At 39.3% G+C, this 25796-nt stretch overlaps 1 protein-coding gene across 1 annotated transcript in view; it reads right to left on the bottom strand.

Annotated features, from left to right (window-relative positions):
- Positions 1–25796, bottom strand: part of CPXM2 (carboxypeptidase X, M14 family member 2) — a gene marked incomplete at its 3' end in the record, with an annotated part of 79191 nt that overhangs the window by 17856 nt on the left and 35539 nt on the right. Inside the window, exons 4-6 of the mRNA XM_080621759.1 lie at positions 12334–12418; positions 11662–11812; positions 3946–4034 (exon numbers count right to left, since the gene is read on the bottom strand). Of these exons, the coding sequence (XP_080477885.1) occupies positions 3946–4034; positions 11662–11812; positions 12334–12418 (325 nt within the window). The remainder of the gene's footprint in view (positions 1–3945; positions 4035–11661; positions 11813–12333; positions 12419–25796) is intronic.

Here is a 25796-nt window from a genome sequence, read left to right as displayed (position 1 = left end):
AACATTTAGCAAATCTAAGCGGAAGCACAATTCACATTGGGAAGATCATTAAAATTCCTCTCATAAAAGGCTTCACTTCTATTTATAATCATGTTGCAAAGAGACCAAAAAGATGCTATTCCTGTATGTTTGTTCATCTCACATGTTGGTTTTGAATGAAAAACCATTCCTTTTGCAAAACTAAACTCAGCACTTGTTTGAAAAATACAGTCAGTTCTGCTCCTGCAGTGTATAGTCTAGTTTCATATCTGGTTTTTTTTCACCACTGTCGTCACCATCAGTGTGCTGGTATTACGGAATACCCAGCTGTTTCTATGGAACTCTTCTAAATGTTCTGGGCATGCAGAAGTGGGTATTTCATCATTTATTCCAGATGAAACACAAAGCTGAAGACAGAGGCCACTCACATTTCCTAGTGTTTGATATAAATGAGTTATTCACTAACTTTGAGACACACTGCCTTAAATCTTTGTGGTCAACCTACTCTTAATGAACCAAAAATACTATCAATGGATATGCAGCTATGGACCACTTTCTCAAGCCTCACAGACCAAAACTTAGCCAAGGTCTGCTGCATGGGGATTATTAGCTTATGTCCTTCTGGCAACTAGAAGAAAAGGATTATTATTGGATCAAATACTATGTTTTTCTCCAATAGAGATAAATATTATTTTTTCACTCTGCCAACGAGTACAGATATCGCATTAAAAGAAAGTCTATTGTAGGAAGGTAAAAATGGCTTTCTGTAATGTATAAATAATGTTATTGTCTCAGCCATGTGCTTATTAATTCCTCTCCATACAACCTCTTCAAACTGCAGGAAACTCATCCTTGCTGATGTATTGCTGCATCCATGCAGCTCCCCAGGATATGAAATAAGGAAGATGAGCTTGCGCCTATCATCTCAGAGATTTCTCCAAAATAAAGCTGCAGAGCAAAAGCTTTCCTAACATGCCTGTCACTTCAGCGTGCAGAGGACACAAAGAGCATCAATTCAGGAAAGCAGCTAAAAGTATGTTAAAAGTTCATTATAAGCAAGAAAAATGCCTAGAACCAAGTTAAAATTATATTGGTTAGTGGAAATATTTCTATTGGCCTCAGTAAACTCCCCATCACCTCTTTAATTGCAACCATGTGATTATTTCTGAGTCAAATAAAGAATGTTTCCTGAATCAGGCCCTCTGTAGTAGATTTGACTGTGGCTCTTTTGATAACAGTATGGATATAGTAATGTAGTTGAATGTTTATATGTAAATATAGTAGCGAAAATGAACGTATTTCATCTCTGGTTTTCCTACAACCAGCACAATAGGTCACCTGAAATGTCAGTGTTCTCTTTGCGCTTTGTACAAACTGTCAAAAACAATTGATGATAGCAGTCAGTCAGGGCTTTATTAACAACCAGCAGGACTGTAAAACACTTTCACAGTTATGATCACTAACAGTTCTTATTTGTTTGTCACTACCAATTATTTACCTTATTAGCACCCTAGAAAAAGGCTCCATGCAGCCTTTGAAGAAGCCTGGAACACTGGTTTCTGAAGGTCCAATTCCTTTATTTTGCAGAAGAGGTGTATTAAATGTAGGTCTAAGTGCCATCTACACTTTGAGGAGGTAAAAGGACTCTCAGTCAATGCCTTGCAGGTTAGGGCTATTCTTTATGCCCTCTGGAGACCATAGCGTCATTTAGGTTGGAAAAGATCCTTCAGATCATGTCCAACTGTTAACCTGCCACTACCAAGATCTCTGTATTTCTCATTCTGCTGTCAGCCAAAACAAAAAGTACCTCCTTCTTGAGCCTGGAGACTATCAGATAGACACAACTGTCAACCTTGCATTGCATGCAGCCTAGGATGTCTGCTGGGTATAGTCTTCTACATTTGTTTCTTTCACACTTAAACCTGTTCAATTGGTAACACACACAGCGGTCTTTGATGTTCTGTATTATGATTACATTGAGTCCATAATCACAGGTGACCATGAAAAGCAACACAAGACTTCAGGAGTGCTTGGAGTGGCTTGTCCAAAGGTAAGAGTCACATCCAGTTGTATGGATTTAAAAGTTAACACTCCCATTTCCTAAGAATCATATGATCTGGGTTTGTTGTTCAAAGATAAGGTTGTACTCAAATATCCATCTCAAACTATTTCTGGGGTTATTTATCAACCAGTTTAACAGCTTCCTATACAGCTCCCCCAGTTCCAACCCCTGCCACAGGCAGGGACACCTTCCATTAGAGCAGCTTGCTCCAAGCCCCTGTGTCCAACCTGGCCTTGAACAGTGCCAGGGATGGGGCAGCCACAGCTTCTCTGGGCACTCTGCGCCAGTGCTTCAGCACCCTCACAGGGAAGAGCTTCTGCCTAAGAGCTTATCTCAATCTCCCCTTGAGGGAGATAAGGTTAAACCATTCCCCCTTGTCCTATCGCTCTTGCTCTTACATGTACGAGACGTACTCTTATTAGTACTATAAATTCCATCTTCCTAAACAGTGAGTTCTATTAAAATAATTTGGCACTGATGAAACGTCTCCCTCTCATAAATACATGACATATTACAGTGTAATGCACGCTTCCAAAACATGGCCCAGGGAACATCCTCTCTTTTTCCTTTACTGTTCATGACAAATAGCTTCAAAGAACAGCGGTTTCCTATGTTGGTTGGTAGTGAAGTAGCTAATAAAAGTGACAATAATGCACACACATGTATATATGTAATTAAGTTGACTCTAGACATCAACAGTTACTTTTCCAGTTTCCTCTCAGGGCAGAAACTATGAAGTTCCAAGAATAGTTTTTGGAATATAAGACTTGTTGCAACCCAACCCACAGTCTCCTGCCTACCAGCAGCAGAACTGAAGTAGAATCGAATAAGCTCTAAATAAATCCATTATTTTGACAAAGAGAGGACCAGCAATTGGGAAAGCACAGTCAAAGCCAGTTCACAACTGACAAGCTCTCAGCCACAGTGGCAAATTTTCTACTTATATGAAAAGTGGAAAACCATTCTATTTTAAAGCTGTAGTTTTTTCCTGAAGGTATTTCTAACCTGACCAACCTGTCTTTCTGCAACGGGAATGTAAAATTCATTTTATTGTTTATTCACTTCACTTTATTGTTCTTGACAGTACTTATGCCAATTGAGTTTCTATTTGTCTAATCTTTGGGCTAAGAAATATAAGCCACGAAATCTCTACCGAAATAAATGTGTGACTCAGTACACAATTGCTCAATAAAAATGAAGGTGATTCATGCAGTATAAATACACTGAAAACACAGCACACAGCAAATGATTCACACACTTCAAGTCCAAACATATTAACTTTACATTTGAAGACAAAGTGGGCAGAAATATTTCTTTAGGACAACCCACATTTATGCCTGTGGTGATATGAAGCAAGATTAAAAACAATAACAGAAACAACAAGACGATTGCCTATTTGGAGCTAAAGGAACAAGAATGAGAAGGCTGGTACATTTAAAATAATACAAGATTTTTTTCCTAGTGTTTTTTTTTGTGTGTGTGTTTGCATCAATTTTCACAACTGTGAAACAGAATTGGACTCTGTATAATTTATTCGGATTTTCTAAAACCACTGAAATGCAGGAGAATTCTGATGACTAAGACAGGGTCAAATCTGAAAGGAGTAACCGCTAACATTCACCACTCCAATACAGATGGAAGAAAAATGATGGCACATTATGTGTAAATACCTCCCCTGCCATGTAGTCACGTTTTAGGTTAAAAGACGTACAAATTAAGACTTTGGGATTTTAATAGATTACCTCTTTTAACAAATTGAATTAAGAGAAAAGATTTTTTAATCTGATTTCAGACACTGTTTAGTAATATTTTTAACAGTGTAAAATTCAGATTCCATAACAGCTCAAAAACCTGCACCCATCCACACTCTATCTAAGAGGTCACACTCCAGCCTCTTTGCATACCTGCCTCATTTCCTTGTAGTTGTGATGCTTAAAGTCCAGGTTATCTGTGGTTGTCATTTCATTTCTTCTGTGGTAATAATTATTTGGGTCTGAGAAAAGAAATAAATAGATTTTCATGTGCTTATGAATTCAGATTTAAAGATGCTCAGCCATAATAGTGCATTCAAAGAATGTGGAAATCTGAATTCCAACTGCCTATATGTATTCGAAACATCTTTCAAAGGCAAAACTCAAAAACCCAACAAATTTGAAATATTTCTAATTAATGCACAAGTCATCTCTTATAGATTCAAACAGAAGGAAGGAGACAGCAGAAATCAGCTTGCTAGGGAGTTAGCCTGCACAAAAACCTAAATGTCAACAGAAAAGAAGAAGGGCATCCTTCAGCTATAGAGGAGAGCAAAAGACACTGGAAAATGAGTCAGACACAAGATAAGAGGGAGGTGTGGGGTGGAAATCACAACGCAAGAAAAAGCCCCAGTAAATGTTTTTTGTCTACTTGATTAATTTGCTATTACAAGGTATTAATTTTTAGCTTTCTGGATGATATTTTCAGAGTCTATGCTCTGCTTGCAAAATACACGAAGGCTCTACTGTGAATATTAAACATTCCCGATTATTTTCCTAAACATTTCTTTGCAGATGGTGGATCTCTTTGTTACTTTAAAATCAGCATATTCATTAATTTGTGGATACAAGTTATAATTTGTGTGTTTGAAGTATAAAAGGAGAACACGTGGATAGAATAAAAACTTTTGTTTCCTTGCCTTTCCAAGCCTTTCACCTGGAAAACAAAACAAACCAGGCCAAGATTGCTCAGGGCTCATTTTTGTATATGCGCTCCTAGTCTAATCTATTAGGATTTGGTTTTAGAAAAAAACAGGTCTATTTGGAAAACATCAGATACATTCCTAAATTTGCTGTATCTGGGATGTCTGGAATTTTGAGTTTGTCAAACCAGTGGTTGTTGGGCTGTTAGGAAAAAATTTTTCTCTTTGCAGAAAATTGTCTTTATTTAAGATCATTGGAAAAAAAGCCAAATATGGAAAAAAAGCCTACATGTCATCCTGTCTTACTGCGACACAACCAAAAGACATTGTCTCTAGAGAATAAAAATGTTTTGGTTGGTTATTTTTTAAACAGTATCACCCATTGGTTGTGATGGTTTTGGGGGAAAATAAGCATAATGATTAGTAAGAACAATACATAGATATTATCCTGTAACAACACAATGAAATTATGGAAAACTTATAATAAAAATACCTCATAACAACATTTTAAAGCTTCATATTTTTGACATTAAACCTCTAAATTCTCAAATTTCTTCTTTCCATGAAATTATAAAAGTGTTTGGGTTTTGCTGGGTTATTTTTGGATTTTTTTTCTTATGTGAAAGGAAAGCAAAATTTGAACTATTTAAGTTATTTATGAAATGAAACATGCAAGTTCCATTAAGCTTCACTGTAACATGTTCTCTACCACTTATTTACTCTTCAGTCATGTGTTTGTCCCCAATTCATCCGCTAAACTATAGCAAAAACAATGGAAGGTTGAACTTTGCTCTAAAATATGACTGAAAAATGTCAAAACTCCATCTTGCCTCAACAAAATCTGGTTGTTCAATGGAGACTCTCCTTCCTGGTGAGAACTTATTCTGTAACAAGACCACCAGGAAATGGATTTAAATTAGAACCTAATCAGGTGAGGAAATAAGATTTCTTTTGCTTGTTAAAAGAAAAACAAGGTTTTGAAGAATCAAGAGGGTTAAGTTTCACGTAATTCAACTGCATTTTCAGGTGTTCTTTCCAACCTAATTGCGGGTTAAATTGATGCAAGCCCACTGACAGCCACAATGCTGCAGCAATGCTGCAGATGACTCTGGAATGCCGAATGCTTAAAGGTCAACCCATATTAATTCATAGAGATTATTCATTAATATATTGATGATCGAGAAATGTAAATCACAATACCCCTCCACTTCCAGAGGCACTGTGTTTAATGCCACACAGAATATCTTCACCACTGTAAAAATCTCTCTTGTAACAATATAAAAATAAACATCATAAAACTGCCAGGATGTTGAAGGCTTTTCCTTATCACCATGAGCCAAAAAATACAGTGGCCGATATTTTTTCTTAATATTTTAATCCCATTCCTTTCAAAGTCTGGCACTTTTTCCATACATCAAACGTTAATATCATGGGAATGACTGTGAATGCTGTAGAGTTGGTGGAAAATAAGTAGAAAAATTATACAGTGAGAATGATTGTAACTTTGGTCCTTTCTCAAAAACAGGGTGCAATTTACAGCTCCCTAGAGAATTAACACTCCTATTTTGCCAGGCTCTCCTGTCAGTCTGCTTGGATCACTGTATTCCTGCTGCAGCAGAAAAATTAAAAGCTAAAATGTGGAGTCTTTTACACAGATGGTTAGGTCCACTTTGGCAAAAATTATTTTCTTTAATAAGACAGAGAATAAGAGATTAAGAAACTCAGACCATGGAAGAATTAGAAGTGAAATGCATTCATGTATTCACAGGACTAACTCAGTCTCTCTTACTTCTCAGGAGAAGGGATCCTGCAAAACTGTGGCACTCCCATTTATACAGGGGAATATTAGTTTTTTCAATCACTAATTTGTCTTTACTAGACACTAGAGATAATTAAGTTTGCAGGTAAAGGTACCTTCATATTTCTATTCTTTGTAAGTATGGAGATGTGCCTAGGAAGCTCTAAAGTGCTCAACCACTCTCTAGCATGAGAGCTCTAGGGACTGCCCATGAAAGTACCAGAGGACCGACTGCTCATGAGTTTGACATATAGAACTGATTTTCTGTTATATTACAGCTCTACACAGCACCTCAAGAGGTGGAGCCCTGATGCTTCCAGTGGGTTTCCAGTTATTACTCAAAAAACAACACTGGTTATTGGCCATTTTGTACCTCCTTTAGTCTTCAGTATGCTTTAAACTGGCACAAGAAAGTTATGACATGAGCTTTGCAATTACTTGAAGGTGAAATCAACACTCACAAAGTATTGTCAATATTATCTTATTTACTAAGTAAAACCTCCATCCCCACATTATTTGTTCATGTGCTTCTTTCTTACAGAAGTCCTACAGTAAGTTGTATGGTGTCATACCAACGGAGCTTGCAAGCTCACAAGTGGCATTCATATGGTGCTCCAAGTGGACAAGATACTAAAGTCAATCCAAGTGGTTTAGATAAGTTAATATTCTAGTCTAAATCCTTCAGACTGCCCTAAAAATCTCACCGTGCCATTTTGCGTATACTGACGTTTTCATTTCCATCTAATACAAGTAAATTTGACTTGTCTTCACAAAACTGAACATGCCACAGGCAGCACACTTGGAAAAATCCTGAAAAAAATGTGCTGTCAGACAACTCGGATGATTCAGTTTTTTGCACATGATCTATTTCATGGCAGTCATGAGCATTAACATCACACACTAAATCAGCAGTGAAATGATATTCTTCAACCATACATGGAATCTTTTCTATATATGTTCATGTATAGTCAAATACCAAACAAATAATTCCAGTTAAGCATGAGGAATGATGATAATGGCTAAGAGGAAACGCAAACTCTTAGCCTGCAGTATGCTTCTTATTTTCTGCCAACATCTGATTTTTCTAATGATTTCCCACAGTCTGTTTCTTATAATAACTATAACTTATTTTGGAATTAGGTGATATGTAAAAGTCCCTTCCAGCCCAAACCATTTTGATTCCTCAAAATAGTACACACTTCATTTTACAAATAAAATATGAAAGAAAACCTTTTAGTGAGAACCACTGCATTGGTGGGGGATGCTACACATCTGTCTTGATAAGTATGGAGAACCAGAATACATTTGACTTTCCCAGGAGAATTGTTGAATATGGTTTCATTTTTACCCAGCAAACTCCCCTCAAAATATTACATTGCCCAAGATTAAGTTTTAGCTTTGCAATGACAAAGCAGAACATAAGTGCAGACTGTCACTCTAAGCACAATTTACTCTCACAAGCAGTTAGCTGAATTTATGCAATATCACTTACAATGAAAGATACTTGCAGAAAGTCACTGTTTTATACAAGGTGAGCACTAGACCACCAGGTAGCCTGGCAATAACAGACAAGCAAGGAAAATATAACCAAATGGTGCATCCGCCGCAAAACACCACACTCTATTTCATGGGTTGGAAGTGATGGCGTAATCATGACACCAATGATAGCTTTCTGTATAAGAATTATTAAAAATTAAATCTAATAAAAATTTTATTCCATTAAAATAATTGCCCATTGCCTTGAATACTCTACAGTATAAATAAATGCATGAAGAGCTCAGCTAATTTTCTCTCTCTTATCTCTGGGTACTTTTGATCATAAGCAGTTTCTTCTTGAATTTCCTTAGGTTCAAGAAAGAAGAGGCACAAAAAGTACATCCATCCCTCTGGGGCAACTGCAAAAGATTGTGCGTATCAGTCTACGTCTATGTAAATACCAACATTTTGGGAAACTGGAGAGGGAATTAAATGCTGGTGCTTTTGTCTTCTTTTTCCCCAGTGAGGAATGGCACCTCTGATCCTCTGCTATAGGAAGGATTTTATAGCATCTTTCCTTTTTCTCTTTTCTGGCATCAGCTAAATGTTTTTCCCTTGGTGAAACAGCAAATCACTTCTTTCACCTGAAAGGCGGTGCTGACACAGTTGGATAACACAGCTTTTTTTGTAGAGCTCCTGTAATAGGCTAGAAAAAGGTTATTTGTCAAGACTAGCCTACAATGGACTGAAAATGTATTAGTAATGTATAAGTATTTCACTGATTAAAATTACAACCATCTTATATAATATAGATAATCTAATCAGTAACTTCTCTGCTCCAGTTATCTAAATAGTATTTTCTCATGATTTTTCCAACTCTTTGTACACCTTGTATAGGCAGCAGGTATGTTCACAAACCACAGGAATGGGTTCTAACAATTTCCATCACATTCTGTCAAAGTGAACAAGCTTTCCTAGAATATTAATATCTTATTGAGGTTTATCCTTTATCTGGTATTCCTTTCTTACCCTCCCTTGTGAGCCTACGTGATGGAAAGCTGATCTAGAGCACAGCCTGAATGCAAATTGCTGCATTTACTCAGGGATTAATAAAGATATAAACCCTAACATTATAAGTTTAAAACACAAGAAAGTCACAGTTGTGAAAAATTACTTCCTTTCCTTCCACCCTCTCTTTTCTTAGGGTATTTCCCTATGCCCCATATCTGCCTGTCACGGTCGTTGCCTCAGGACACTGTGTGTGGGAGCTCTAAACCACATCTAAACTGCTGCTCTTGACAACTTGATTTCTTGTATGTTCACACTCAGAGTGCAAATATAATCAAACCCACAGCAGGTATTCAAGGAAACGGAGCATCATGTAACTTCTTTCGTAGGTCTTTGGGCTTTGGAAAGGACAGAGGTGTTTGAATTGACAGAGCTCCACCTCCTGATTTTGATGAACTTAGGAGGCTTGCTCAGTTTTATAGTGGAAACCTCTGCCAGAAAAGAAGCCTTCTTTTCTAGTCACACTGCAATACAGCGTATCAGAGCAGCACTATCACACCAGTCAGTTATCTAACTTGGAACAAGTAAGACACTAATAAAGGGTTAGGAATCCAGTTACAGGGAATTCCAAAACATATGTCCTACAGGAAGAAAATATGCATGGAAGATAACAGGCTTCTGCAACCTGAGGAACAAGTTTGCTTTAGGAGCCTTGTGTGCAATGGATAAAATAAGCTAGAAGAAAGAAACGTCAGTCCTTTCTGAGCTAAAAGGATGGGTTAAGCAGCTTAACAAAACCTATTAGTTCTTTCAGTCCAATTACATTTTGAATAAACACACCCCATTCCCAATACATTTCTCACTGAATGATTCTGGTATTTTCTTTCAGGGATAAATGGAGTCAGCGACTGCAGGGAATTAACTCAATAAATGAATACCAGGAAGAAGTACTGATTATGTTTCTATGTTAATCCAAGACCTGAAACAAGCTGGAATAGCACTCATTGCAGTGGTGCTGGAAGTGCAGCTATGTTCTTACCTTGGTAGCAGTTTCACCCACTGATACAGCCCTGTGAAGCTGAAGAGTGACAAATGCTAACACTGCAAAGCAGATTTTGGCCTTGTATGGGTGTATGCCCAAATAAGAATCAAGTGTAAATAACTGCTGCACTTAATAAAAATCAACTTTTCAAACATCAACATTTTTTTCTCTTTCCTTTTTAAGTACCTAAGCTCTTCCTTGAGCCTCATGCCCTGTGTCATAGGGTGGATCCTCTGCAAACCAGCACAGGAATTTGAGATAGATCACTACTCTCTGACAGCCCGCTGGTCCTTTCAGGAGAGGAGGGGAAATACTGGCTCTGGAATTGCCCCTTCAGGGTAAAAGCTACTATAGAGGACAAGAAACACACAGAGTTGAAGTTTTCTAAATCCATGGTTGGAAGAAATCAGAATCCTATTGAAAACATGAATATTCACACACATAGGACGCCCTGGTCACTGCCATTCAACTCCAGGATGCATTTGTTACCTACAGAAAAGCAGTTGTCTGAGTGCTGCTAAATTTTACTGCTTCATAGTAATACACCTACAGACTAAGAATACTTGTCCCATACTTCTCTTTGATAAAGAATTATCCCTTCTGTGCCCCAGACTGGTTTTGTTTCTTGCTTATCTAAACATCTAAAGGACAAAAATCAGGCTACCTCTTCTTGGCATGTGAAGACCCTACATGGACAGTGGAATTGGAGGCAGCAAATCTCTAACCAGCAGCAGGAACAGATAAAACAGTAATGATAGGCTTTGGAAAGGCAGTTCTTTCTAGCTCTAGTATTTCTGAAAATACTACTCATAGTCCTCGGCAAAAAAGAACCCAAACAAAGAACTATCCCCAAGGTGCAGGAATTTAAGACCAAAGAGCAAAATAAAACAAAGAAAACGAGAGATGTGGAGTGAATAGCGGACAATTGAGAAAAGATTTGAAAGCTTTTTCCAGTCTTCACCAGGGATCAGACCATTTACCTTCACCTGAGAGTTACCAGGGATCATGCTGGATTTGATAGCACTTGAAATTTGCTAGAGATTCTTTACATCCCCAATCCCCCTCCTTCCCCTCTAACAAGATAAGCACTAGTTCAGTTCCATTATTTGCCTTCAAATTAATTTAGGTAAGTCCTATGGCTTGTATGAAATAATAATAATAAATAATCATCACACCACATAATATAATGTTTTCTTCTTGCCTGAGAAACTCAACACATCTGCAAGTGCCTGTCCTGATACATAATCCTATTGCCTCCACAGTACACACACACTCAGCGAGATTAATTGTCCTGCACTTCGGCCCAAACAACACAGAAAATCTTGTTAGATCATAGAATCATAGAATAGTTACGGTTGGTAAGGACCTTAAGATCATCCAGTTCCAACCCCCCTGCCATCCACGCGATATTGTTTTATTAATAAAACCACTTGTAGATACTATATGATTGCATTTGAAGATTTATCTTGATACTGTTCATGTATCTAGACAGATATTTTTGTTTCTTTCTGCATAATTGTACTTACAGGTATTGTACCAAAAGCAAAGATATCCAAAGGAAGTAAAATTTCTGGGTCTTGCTATAAACAACCACATCAACATCAGTTGAGAAAGACTCTTACCTGGCAAAGGACACCCTAAGATTTCCAGTCTCATACAGATGCTACCTTCTTGGAACCAGGACCGTGGGTTTATACGGATATAACGTGCAACAAGTGGCTCCGGCAACATATTGAGAACTGGGATCTCTTTTTCACTGTTTCCTTCAAATATCTATGCAGGCCAAACATACAAAAGTGGAAGATCAGCTCTTCAAAAAGTCTTTTAGCACTTGGGATAATAGAAACAAATAAAGTCACCTGATACAGCCCCACGTTGATAGAGGATCAGGCCAGAACTGCTCTCCAAAGAGCACAATCCCCCCCATGCCCCTCAGAGAGGGGATTCTACACTCTCTCTGGCAATAGGCACCTCATGGGCATGTGATGTCCTCAGGGATCATCAGGCTGATGCTAATCCCTGCATGGGCCACACAACAAGAAACATATCATATTATAGGCCAGACCACTGCCAGGGTGGCATTCGCATCCATAGGCAGACACATGCAGGTTTGATATATAGGGTGTTCAGGATCACTCTCCCTATTATGTGATTTGCTCTTAAAATTAGGGGGACTACTGAGAGAAATTGCTCTGTAGTCTTTAACTGACCAATCCAGCAAATCAAAGCCCCATGTGGACAGCCCCACTTTCCCACCTCTGCTCTTCATAAAACTTCTGTTTTGTGATACTCACCACATCTCCAGATTCATTTCTGACAGCAGTCCATGCATGACTGTCATTGCTCACCAATACTCTGTAAGAGGTCACCCAGTTACTCCTTGAAAAAGACAAAGAGTAACTAAGTTATTTTTTTCATAACTTAGAATGACTGCAAGTTGTGTTTAGAGTAATAAACCTTGTAAGACTGCTGGCAATGGAAATCCCGTGTGGCAAAGTCGTGTCAACACTTGGCTGAAAAAGTGACATGCAAATCTAGATTCAACAGCTCATTAAAGCAGCCTAGCACATAGAAGCAAATAAACAGCAAGATAATATTCTGGGGTTCCAGGAGGTGAGGGATTACTGCTCTCCTTTCTTTTTATATGCAGAATTTGGGATAAATGGCTCATCAAGAACAGATGCACCCAGTGTTCAGAAATCTTACCTTTTCAGCTACAGAACATTTATTACCTCTGCTGCTGTTATCAGAGAGGATGGAAAAACGTAATAAATCCTCTAGGAAGAAAAGCTTGTGAATTTCAACCAGAAAATTTTCCATTTCTTCCAATACAAGAATGACTGGAGCCTGCAGTCATTCCTGTATTTATTAGCAATAGGTAGGAACAGAGAGACAATTCTGTGTTTGCACAGCAGAGGCCAATTGATCACAACACTAATGCACTGCTGCAATACTTACATCCATCTTCAGCAGGCTGATCTTTCTAGTGGCCTGTTAACCAATTTACAGCAAAATAACCTTTAACTTAAAAAAGAAAAATCTTCATTTGTACCTAAATTGTGCCTTGCCTTTTTTTCACCTAAAGAAGAGTAGAAGAATGCTGCTTCTTATATTCTGAATAGATTTAAAGCTGTGTAGCTTTTATACTGTCTGGACGTTCCCTGCGGTAAGGTGTATACAGCTATGGAGAAGGTAATGCCCTGATTCTCCTCTCATATTTGTTGGCCTGAAAAGGCAACAGTAATACATTCTTTTTTTCCCTAACACCTTCCTGGTTTCAACAGGCAGTGACTTGGAGGAGAACTGTGGCTTGGAGGTGTGTTTGTACCATAAAGTCAGTCCAGGATGATTAAATTCTATATTCTTATATATAAATTGATTGTGTGTAACCAGCAGTCCTATACAGCAGTCGCTCTTGAACTCAGGCTCCCAGCTATGCTACAAAGTCAGACTGGTGGCAGTGAAACCAGGATAAGGAAAGCTCTTAGGACTAGAAAGAAGAATAGGGGCAATTTAGGCAGTTATGGGAGAAGCATCAGAGCACACGAATCAGAGATTAAGGAGTACCTGGAAGGACAGACACACTTAACAACAACTTCCCCTTGTAGCGCACCCATACAAACACAACTTTCTTTGCTTTTTGATCTTATAAAAGCAACAAATACTTGTAAACTACCTATGAACATACAACATAGACACCACTGTGCTTATATTTAAAGGGACAAATTAGCCTTTATGAGTTCACTAAGAGATTCAAGCTTCTGGTGAAGACCAAGAAAAGGACAGGGGCAGAACAAGAGCAAAATCATTAGCCACAAGACCAGCACAAGTTCACTCAGCTTCATCTTGTACAAAATAGTGACCTTAAGATGATGCCAAAGTAAATGCATAGCAGCACAATATCTATAATTTTACTCAGAAAATGAAATAGCAGAATGAAATCTAAAGGGGTGCCACTTACATAAAAGATTCAAACTGATGTCCAGACTTACAATGGCACCTAAATCCAAAGATTAGGTAAGTGTTTAGTAGGATTTAGAAAAGCATTTCTGTATGTAGGTATACAAATACTCCCCAAAGTCAAAGAGGATATATCATGGGATCTTCAAAAAATGACTGAACAAACCCAGCTCTGTTTCACACACTAAACCAGCCCTTTGCAAATCTTCCACCAGCCTTCTTTAAGGAATAGATTTTGCCATTCATGTTAGTTTGAATGGAAAAATCTTGCCTATTGCCAAGCAGACTGAACTTATTATCATATGAACAGATGAATATACCTATGACTTGTGATGGACACACTACTTCAATGTTCATTAAACAACTGTAACAAGTTAGCAGCACTCTGAAAATATTAATTGTCTGCCTGTCAGTGAAGGATCTCCTGGGGTAAGGGATTTACAAGGGATCTGTTATATGCTGGCATCTTAAGTCTGTAAAATGATGTACAACAAAATAGACAGTGACATCAGTGTGTTACATAGGTTTCTACTAATTCTTGTGAAGAATTCAACTTTTATCCTTCAACTTCTTTGTGTAAGTTAAAGGAAGGCAGATGTACTTCTAGCAGCCATGAAAATTAGGAATTTTGGAGGCCAACATCAAAACTCCAGGAAGAGGAAAAATAGCTTTTTCTGATTGGAAACAAACCAACCAACAAAAAAAAAACACCCAAAAATTGAAATAAACCCAAATTCAAGAGCAAAACTCATGGGTTTGGATGGTGGTGGTAGTGTACCTATACAATGCATATTAAATGATTAAGGGTTTTTTTGTTTACTTCTTTTGGTGGTTGGTTTTTTTGGGGTTTTTTTATTATTATTTTTATTACTATTAATATTCTTGGCCATTTTTCAAAATCAGGCTAAATGGCAATGTCACTAATCAAACAGCATCGTTGCTTCTGAAGTATTCCAGAACCTTTATCACTTCAGTTGCACAAATAAGATCAGAAGAGCAAGTAACACATTTGTTACACTTAGAAAATGAACCCAAAGAGAATACCACAGTCACAAAACCAAGACAACAGTGGACATTCTTCATAATTGAGAATTTTGTAAGAAAATCATGGCTTTTGATTAAAGAAAAATGGGAATCAAAGTTTTTAACAGAACCAGCTCATTTCGGTGGCATGAGAAATTGTTGCTGTTGCACTGCTATTTTCAAGATAGGGCTTTTATTTCCAGCATTTTAATTTTCTCATTCCCCACAGTTACAAAGGTGCAAACTTCTCCCAAAAGAGAACGCATGCTTGCCAGTTGTACACGTTTAACATCTTGAGTGGCAACGTGCTTTTCAGAGGATGTCTGCCAATTAAGATACAAATTGGATTACATCCATTCTTTTACATTTGCAGTATAGGAGGACTACAGAGGGCCATGGAACAAGATAAATCAGTGTAATGTATTAGATCACACACCACATCCTGTTAACTGTGCTTGCCTATAAGGATTAAACATCCACTTTGTGTTTATTGAGATGCAGAATAAAACCCTCATTGGTGACCAGATCCTTCTCCCACGGGCACCAAATGCAAAACTGTCTCTAGGGACCTAAATTCTTCCCCCTTTTTTCCAACATCATAAGAAAAACGGGTTTTGCCAATATTAAGAAAGCTACTGTAAATTCAGATTTACCTCAGAAAGGGCATCTTCTGCTTTAAAGTCATGTTCCCCATGGTGGGGAAGGGGAATTCCGCATGCATTCATGTGTTCAAAGTATCTGGAAAACTGGAAGAAGCTTCTGACCAGGCAGCAGAGTATTTTTAAGTCCCAGATATTTCTACAGGTACAGACCAGCAGAATAGCATTCAATGTACTAAACCTTCTCAAAAGCTGCAGCTTTTCTACACATGTGCAGCACAGGAGGTCTGAAGCTTCTAGGAAGCAGATGGATGTGTTGCACATGCTCAAATCAACAACCAGTTTGTTTACATTAAGTACAGCTCTTCCTGGAATTGAAGAGCTTAATATCTACACAGTGCTCTGTTTATTCATGTAGACACAGAAATCTAAAGGTTTTCAGGGAAATCCATCACAGAAATATGATAGCTAAGGCAAAGTCGTTTGCTAGCAGTAGTATTGGAGAATGCCATCCGTATTGTCATCTGACAACAGGGAGATCCATCTCATTGGGTTTGCGATTTGCAGACATTAATTTCTGCAGCACATCACATGGAATCTTTTTGGGACCCATCAGCACTGAATAATGAAGATATCTAAGGAAAGCTGAAAGAAAGCTATAATGCTTTCCAGTACTTTGGATGTCCCTGCAATTGCTATTGAGAAGCTCTTCTAACTTCACCCTATGAAATCTTCTTGGACCTACTATTGTACGCCTCAGACAAAATACATAGATTTATTGGTTTCATAGAGCCAAGGAGACATCATTCGGGGAAGTCCTATGCCAGCATTCAGAGAAGAGTGTGTTAGTTATTAAGCTCTTTCTTGGCAGGAAGCTAGGCAATACAGAAGTTATTGCATCACTACCTTCTGAAGTGTTTCAGGTTACCTTTAGTTCATCATGCTCTAGCAAAATGCTACTTACATGACTGCCTCATTTATTTCACCAATGTCAGAAAAGGATCATGAGATACAGATTTGGCAGGAACCATCTGGGTTCAGGTGCTTCCCATTAATAATCCTTTTTAAAATTTATGCCAGCCTTATCTCCTCAGCAGAAACGCATCAGGAAAATCTCAGTATCTATTGCTAACACCAATCAGGCCATTCCACAGAAAGCAGATGCAAAAATCAAAATAGAATTCAAAATCACTGTGGTGGATTTTTTAACTATTATTAATTAGTTGGGGTTTATCTGTAATGCATTAGCTTTAGACAAGGCTTATTTGAACAGCTTTGATTTTAAATTCAGTTTCCTGAGATGCATGGAAATATCCAGCCTGTCCACTCCCATCTAAAAAACCCGACAAACTGAGGGATTAAGTGACTTGTCCAGGGACACAGAGGAAACCTGAATCAAAGCAGAGAATTAAAAACAGATCTCCCACAGCCTTAGCAGCTTCCTGCCTAGAGAATCAGCTTTTCCTTATCCAACCACAGTAGCATCAGGCTACAGTGTGTAGGGAAAGACATCATGATGGCACCAGAACAACAGAACATCCTTCTGCCTTGCCTTTCCCAGTATAACTTGCTTATTTTTCTTTATGTGTATTAAACACCTAGAAGAATCTCAACCCAGCACTGCAGTCAGCGAGTGCTAAATGAGAAGCAGTGGAGGGACTCCAGGCTTTTGGCTGCCCAGCTTCCAGCAGGTAAATACATCAGCTGAGACTTATGACTATTTGCTTTTGGTTTTACATTGTTTGAACTGTGCTTGCTGCATGTAATGCCTTAAGGCCAAGCTCCTCAATTATGGAAAGCTGAATAAGCAACAAGTGAAGTAAATCTGATACTCTTATCCTAGTCTCTAAGGATGCTTTTCCGCATCACTAAAACCCCACACGATTTGAGATAAATAAGGAGACTGTCAGGTGCTGGTCAGCAGAAGCCAAAGGCAACAGTGGGAGAGATGTTGAGGATGCGACTAGCAAACATTGGCAGAGTTCACATTAGCATCATCTGCAATGGACTTGGCTCCAACTGACCATCTTATTCTGCTGTTATGACAGTCTCACCTCTCTGCGTTACAAAACCCTAAAATTAATAGAAAACAGAACCAGACAAAGACATAGATGTGCATTCACCAATAATATATAAATCAACAAGCCAGAACACTTGAAATAGCGCAATACCTATACAAAAAACAACATGCTAGGCAAACCTTAGATTAAACTGTACTCATGCAACAGAATCAGCATGCTGGCAATTAAATGGCTTCCTGCTTGAGAAGTAATTTGTAGTCTCATGCAACTAAACGCAAAGCCATTAACATTAATATTCTATAATGATATTTATGCTGATAAAATTTTAAATCACCCACTGCCAAACAGTTTCAAAAAGAAGCCAAATCAAAAAATGCTCAGGCTCACCACAGGCAGCCCAGCAAGCTTCATAAACTAATCCAATCAGTACGATTTAAGAGCTGGAGCTTGACTAGCAAGCAAGGGAAATTCTTTCAAATAGTTGAAATTTTGAAAGTTTAAGTTTTAAAATTGCTTCTATCTGGCTTAAATGAAGACACGGAAAGAAAAGCTCAGGGCCAGAATTTTACTTGCACAGAATGAATTCAGCAATGATTTTTATAGCACTCTTCTCAGCGAGCAGGACTTGGGGTTGCAAGTGTGTTTCCCACCTGATGGTTGTCACTTACAGCCAGGTTTTGACAAGATTTTGGTCCCTGACTTTCTGATCTTTCTAGAAAATCCAGTGCTAGCTGTGGGTATTTCCTTTTGCTCTTGTACAGTCAGATAGTAACATCTGAAGGTGTCTTTGGGGGGTCAAAGACATCCTCTGCCCCAAAGATTTTATGGGCTTAGCACCTACCATTTAAAGCCACTCTTTGCAAAGAGACCTGCATGTGTTTGAAATTATTCCTACGCCAGATGTTCCCCTTTCGCATCTCCTGTATCTGCTAAACACAATGAAGCTGCGATTCCTTTTCTGATAAATTCCCTTTTGTGAAGTTCTTAATTTGCCATTCTTTTTTATGCCTATTACACCTTTGTAAATCAGTCATGTGTTTGAGGAGAAAAATCTCAGCTATACAGGCACTGCCTCACCATGTCCTTTTGTCTCCTTCCTGTGAATATTAAAGTAATGGAAAACGAAAAGCTCTGACAGTAAACAGCAAATACTGCCATTTGTGTGCACAGCTGTGAGCACATTTAAAGTAATGCTGAAGGAGCTCACATCTACCAAGAGCACACAAAGGTGTGGCCAAGTATTGCTTGGTGCATGCAGAAGTGATGAAAGGCACAGATGGAGGGGAAAGGAGCAGCTGCCTGATGTCCCCCAGGTAACTCCATACACAATCATTCTCATTGCAAGAAGTCATAATACACATGCAAAATATACAGATCAAGATTAATAAGTGCAAGTAGATGCTTGAATTCATTTGATGTACCTTTTCCTAAAGGCTTTGTCTCATTTGATTTCAAACTTCCTATTGTAGGCCCTTCCAAGGAGGTTAAAAAGCTTTCCTTCCTCTTCTGAGCATCCCGTGAGCCTCATTTCACAAAGCAGGTTTTCTCCACATACCACCCTTCGAAAGGTTGGACCAGATGATTCTTGAGGTCCCTTCCAACCTCATACTCCAAGATTCTATGATTGCGGTGATAGGACAAGAGGTAATGGGTTCAAACTGAAACAGGGGAAGTTCAGGTTAGATATAAGGAAGAAGTTCTTTACTGTGAGGGTGGTGAGGAACTGGAAGAGGGTGCCCAAGAACGTTGTGAATGCTCACATCCCTGGCAGCGTTCAAGGCCAGGTTGGATAGAGCCTTGGGAGACATGGTCTAGTGTGAAGTTTCCCTGCACATGGCAGCAGGGTTGAAACTGGATGATCTTAAGGTCCTTTCCAACCCTAACTATTCTGTCATTCAATGATTCAAACCTGCTCCCTCCCAGTGCTTCACCATGAGTCACCAAGTCTCTGGTGTAAGAGTTATAACTGGAGCAAGAGCACCATGAAAAATCATACCTGCAAGAGAACATGAGTTTTGACATTTTTGCGAGTCTTGTGAAAATATAAACACATTTCAGAGTGTGCTGTAGGAATCCCACCTATGTGGGATGAAGATAGGCTGAGAAAGTTGGGGCTGTTCAGCCTGGAGAAGAGAAGGCTGCATGGAGACCTCAGAGCAGCTTCCAGTATCTGAAGGGGGCCTACAAGGATGCTGGGGAGGGACTCTTCATTAGGGACTGTGGTGACAGGACAAGGGGTAACGGGTTCAAACTGAAACAGGGGAAGTTTAGATTGGATCTAAGGAAGAAATTCTTTACTGAGAGGGTGGTGAGGCACTGGAATGGGTTGCCCAGGGAGGTTGTGAATGCTCCATCCTTGGCGGTGTTCAAGGCTAGGCTGGACAGAGCCTTGGGTGGCATGGTTTAGTGTGGGGTGTCCCTGCCCATGGCAGGGGGATTGGAACTGGATGATCTTAAGGTCCTTTCCAACCCTATTCTATGGGATCATCTGAGCTGGCCACCAGCCCAGCTCCTTATTGACTGTTCATCAGCAGTGAGAAATGCTGTATCAAAGTCCTGCATAGAGTACAAGAACTAAGGTGGAAGATGAACATGGCGCCAGGATTGAAATTAAGCAAATAAATGGAGAGCACTGAAGGCTGAAGCTGCCAAAGACTAGCTCTCAGAGCTTCAGCAACTGAAAGCCCATGAGATGGCTCCACTATTTTAATGGAAAAATATAACTTAAAAAAAGCCAATTATAAACACTAGTATAATATGTAACTAGTGACATTAATATACCAGGGGAGCTTTTCCTATACCAAACTCAAGTTGTTTTATAACTGACATCAATATACTTGATATGATTTCAGTGGATTTGGAACAATTCACTCTACGAGAGCCTGACTTCAGGGAAGCTGTAATAACCTCTGCAGTCCTGTCATCCAGTCAGGGCAAATAACAGTTTGCATTGATTTAATGCACCATAACAATTCAAGTCTGTACACAGCAGCTGCTTATTTTATTATGTGATTTGGATAAAACATAGAGACATTTTCACTGGAATTTGCTGAAGTTTCATCAGGGTGGGTTTTCACAGCCTCTGCATGGGGATGGGAGGTACTGCTTTAAAGTCAACACCAAAGTATCACTGCTGTCCTTGTGAGCTGGACAGGATTTATTCTGCACTCAATTCTATTATGCTTCCAAAGCAGTATTGCACTGCTGTTGTATTTTGCCCCTTCATATCTGCAATGAAAAATTCTTTTTCTTAGGTATATGTAGAAACAACACAAATACCTATGAGTAATCACTACACTGTCCCAAATGCTAATGCAGGTACACTGAAAGGATTATCACTGCTCTTTATACTCCTGTTATTGGAATACTGAAGATGCTGATGTGATTATCACTTCATGAGGCCAATCTTACTGCTGAGATCATGATCTTAATACCATGAACGAGTGATAAACTGGGAAGGAAGCAAGGATTTTCGTCCTTTTGCAAGCAAGGAAGTTTACCACCTTGCAATCCTCACACATAAAAACAAATCTCAGCTCCTGAGGAACTGCCAATGAGTACAGCAATAAATTAAAATCTGGGGCAACACATTCATTTTGTGACTAAAAAACTGCACTTCTTTCTGTACTGCACCACCAAAATTAGAAGTAAACTGCACTGATCTAAATCTATCCTCAACTATATCTCTGGAAGGTACCCAACTTGCTCCAGAGCTACAATTCCCTAAGGACAGTTTGTCGAAGGGATTCTGGGAGATCATGAAGGGCTACACTGCACACAGAGAAGGATGAGGGTGTTCCGTAAGAAAAAAGCTTGCAAACTCATTCCGCTATTCATTTACAAATAAACTGCCTTTGACAAAGGCAGAATCAGACAAAAAAAACCCAAATGTGCTGGATATTCATTATGTGCTATCCCTACAGTGTAGCACAAGGATATCAAACAAGTGACACAGTAGGGAACGTGTAATGGTGACTACACAGCTTCTAGATAAAACTTGGCTTCAACAGCAATGAACAAAACCACAAGTTTTAAAATGTGCCAGTTTAGAAGCAATATGCACAAGTCATGGTAATTATTCCTTCCAGCCAGCAGCATGATTGATTTGTTGTCTCCTCCAAACAACTAACCTTTAAAGTACTGTTGCATGCGGACCAATCTCTGCATAAATCAGACTTGAAAATGACCACATCCCCCCTTTTTTTTGGCTCCTTCTTAAAGGTAATACCCTATCCCTGGCAGCGTTCAAGGCCAGGTTGGACGAGGTTTGGAGCAACCTGCTCTAGTGGAAGATGGCCCTGCACATGGCAGGGGGTTGGAACTGGATGAGCTTAAGTTCCTTTCCAACCCTACCCATTCTAGGAGTCTGATTCTATGATCTTACACAAAAGTAAGAAAATCTTCAGTATTTCCAGGAGGCTGAAAAGTCTTAAAGAAAAGATATACATGGAAGTAAGTTTACTTTTGACTTCTCTAAAGATTTCAGATTTTCCCCTTGGAACTTGAGCATTCTGCACAATTTTATCCATGCTTCTGCTTGTTGTTGTCATTTTGTTATTTCACGACATGCAGCAATAGAGCATAATTTAACATGGTTGAAAGGTTAATTTTAAGAAAATGCATCAAGTCAAACACATTTTACTCACTGACATATTGCATCCTCTTCTAAAAATCAAAACATCTTCTGCATTGAAACTGTCTACAGCTTTATATTACAGCCAATACTGCAATATATTTAGACGTGGGTTTTCTCCTGATACAAAAGGTGGTGTTAAATTATCAAAAGATAGTTTGGGTTGTGGGAAACATGTTTCCTATGTGTCTTAGATTCTTGCCAAACTGCTAAGAGTGATTAATATCTTTTCCCTCTGTCAAGGGAGTGCATATTTTAAACTATCACATCATTGCTTTAAATATATGGCACGATTCCATGGTGACGCTTCCAGTGTCCCACTCAACACCCTTGGAACAGTTGTTTAAAGATATTTGGTTCATAAAACTGAAAGATGTACTGCCAGCAATACAAAGAATTGCATACTGCATCTCTCCCCAAAATATTCAGCCATAAACCCTCCTGTAGCCCAGCTACGGCACCATTCACCTCTCAGAGGTGGATGTCACATCCCTTTCTAAATGGTCACATCATTCACACAACTGTCTCTAGCTCAAGAAGGTGAACAAAGCAGCTCTGCAAAAAGATGCCACTGACGTCCAGCTATCAACCACAGAGTGAAACAGTGTAGTGACTGTCCAGAAACAACAACCCCCAGATGTTCTCAGTTCATACAAAGGAACTGATGTTCTGCCCACTCTCAAGGTGTTAGCTTTTATTCATACCAACCAACACCTGTGGCACTCCCAAGATCTGGATATCTTCAGTGTAAAAACCAAAAAAGAGTCCTGGTTTTAGCAGCTGGACCCCACTTTATATGTGAAGTTTAAAGCCTGCAGATCTTCTCAATAATATAAGCACAGTTTGCAATTTACAATGGTAAAAGAGTGCTTTGCCATGATTTCAGGTGTCCCACAAATGACTGAGGTAGCTGAACAGCAACAGCCCTTGAGCTTATGTGCTTGCTTTGACTGGTAAAAAGAACTGCTCAGTTTCAGCAGGTTTTATTCAAAGCCTGGTTTTGCTTGTTACAGGAGGGAAAAAAGAAAAGCAGAAAGATTTGATTCCACATGGTTATTATGGAATTCACAGCCAGGCAGCCTGAGCACACAGTTTGACTCAGAAGTGTTTTTCCTTTAAAAGGAAATGATTAAATAATTCGAGTATTCATTACTAACCAAGGATGGCTTCTTTCTTTCTCTAGTCAGGTCATCTGCGTTTCCAAATAGCTGTTTCTGTACCTAAGCCTCTTCCTCCTCAAGGCTCTCATGCCTCAAGCCCAAGAGCCCTGGACTGTCAAGCAGAGCCACAACACACAGTAGAAGACAGATAAGAAACAGCAACTTTCCCTGCGAGATTAGGAGAGAAATATCTGAGGTGAAGCAATTCCTGCCAGCACAAAGTGACAACCCCACGCATTTGTGTGCTGTTTGCATTGTGTTAAGTGTAATCTTCAACACCTCATTGCCTATAAAGCTCAAAAAAGCCCCAACAAGCAAGGCTGGATGTGAATAGATTGTCTCTCAGTAGAGTAGGGCATCAGCAAAACCAGACTACAGTTGCCAGTGCTGCTGTAAAGGAGCAAAGGGTTGCTTCCACCACCAGTATACTAGCTCCTGCTATAGCTTCAGACATACAAGCAGAATCAAAGGCCAGACTGTTAATAACTCGAATGGTGCAACCCTGCAGTGAGGGGCACAGCTATTTGATGCAGGATTCAGCAGGGTCTCCTTGTCTGCCCTCCCTATGCTCATTTTACACGTCCTCATTAAGTCAAAAGGAGGAAGCTAAAGAGACCGAGAGGCTCAAAACTGATCAAGGCAGAAGCTCAGAGAGGACTTGTGGTTAAGTACATTTTCCCACTTTGTTGAAGATTCTTGTTCAATAAAAGGAGGAGGGAAAAAAGGTTGCTTTTCTGGTTCTTTCTCCCTCTCACACAATAGCTTTGGTGAACTTTGCATACATCCTACTGTCTTGATTTTTATTTTTAATATAATAGTGGGAAAGTCTCCAAGGCTTAAATAAAAATCTTACCTTGGCAGGCTTTTGCTTCTAATACAACACAGATCAGAGGGGTGGTTTTTCTGGCACTCTTACCTGAAACAGCTTATTCTCCAACATATGATTATATTAGTTATGAAAGCACTATATTATTGTCACAATTTCATCAAGTTGGGAAAGTGCCTCAGGTAACAGAATGGCATCTTCTTGTGCAAACTTTCATATCCTGTACAGGTCTTTTTGATACTATCACTGTCAGTAGCTAAGTGTAAGAGAAGGATAATGTACCTGCTTTGCTTCTAATGCCTATTACAGCAAAACAGTCTCAAAAGAACCTGCCACACCAATAAAAGTCCTACCAATGTGTTTATACTGGGCTGGCTTCTAAAGCCAATTCACTGCATGCGAACCCTGCGACTACAGTCAGGTCATTGCCTCCTAAGTTTCCCACAAGCACCAAAACATCTACCAGTGCTTCTGAACCCCAGCCTAAGACAGATTCTGCTCCAAGCTCAGGGTTTTTGCTGTTGTTTGGATTCAGTTTTGTTTTGCATAGCTCTCCTCCACACCAGGATTTCATGGTTCTTTCCTTTCTTGACTGAAGAATTGGGTTAGAAAGTTATACTGAGATCATCTTTCAGATGCAACAACATGAATTCAGAAAGCAGCATCTACCATCTTCGTGGGTATGATGTTCCCAGGTGCTCAGACTCTGAAAAGACTAGAACACCCATTTTGGCCCAGATAAGGATTGCATACATCAGCGTAAACTCTTTCCAAAGCACTTTGAGGAGTACCAACTTGTTTTTAGAAATATCCAAGTAGCTACATATGCAGAAGCAGAGCACACAAACATCAAACACATTGGTTTTATCTGTTCAATTTGATGACAGGAGGGAGAAAATGAGGTGGACTCCAGGAAAGCCAGTTCCACAGACAAGGCTGTATCAAGAGACGGCAAGTAGGATGGAGGCCATCACATGCTGACAAGAAAAGCCACCTCCTCGACAGTTCATTGTATGCAAGCTGGAGGTAGGGAAAGAGGACACCCCCTCCTGGGACTACGTTTCCCCACACCTCTGGCCCTTCTATGGGGCAAATATTAGTCTTAAAAGATGTATTTACCAGGAGACATTAGCCTGGTCCATAGCAAAGCTGATACGGTTGAAACTATCTTTGCTCCTCTGAGGCAGCAACGTGCCTGGTTCTCCACACATCTGAGTAACAACCCAGGAGGAGCCTGGACCTTCTCTTTCAGCACCAGCCCTGCTCTTTCTGCCGACCTTTAGGGCTCTGCCCACCAACTCTTTGTGGGGGAAGAGGGCAAAAGCAAGACTTAGTAATTTAAAAACCAAACAGACTGAAGATGACTGTGAATGCCAACTATAAATAGAGCATCAAGTCCTGCTGTAAACTCGCAGTAGAGCTGAACTGAAAATAGCAATATGACAAGACGAAGCCATGCGGCACTGGTGTTGAGGAACAGCAGTGTCAAGAGTATGAATATGGAAAAGAATAAGACTTTTCTACAGTAATTATCT

The sequence above is a fragment of the Psittacula echo genome (assembly GCF_963264785.1).
Source record: "Psittacula echo genome assembly, chromosome: 6".
Taxonomy (NCBI): Eukaryota; Metazoa; Chordata; class Aves; order Psittaciformes; family Psittacidae; genus Psittacula; species Psittacula echo.
Note: the sequence above shows the minus strand (reverse complement) of the source record. Positions and strands in the feature narration are given on the sequence as shown.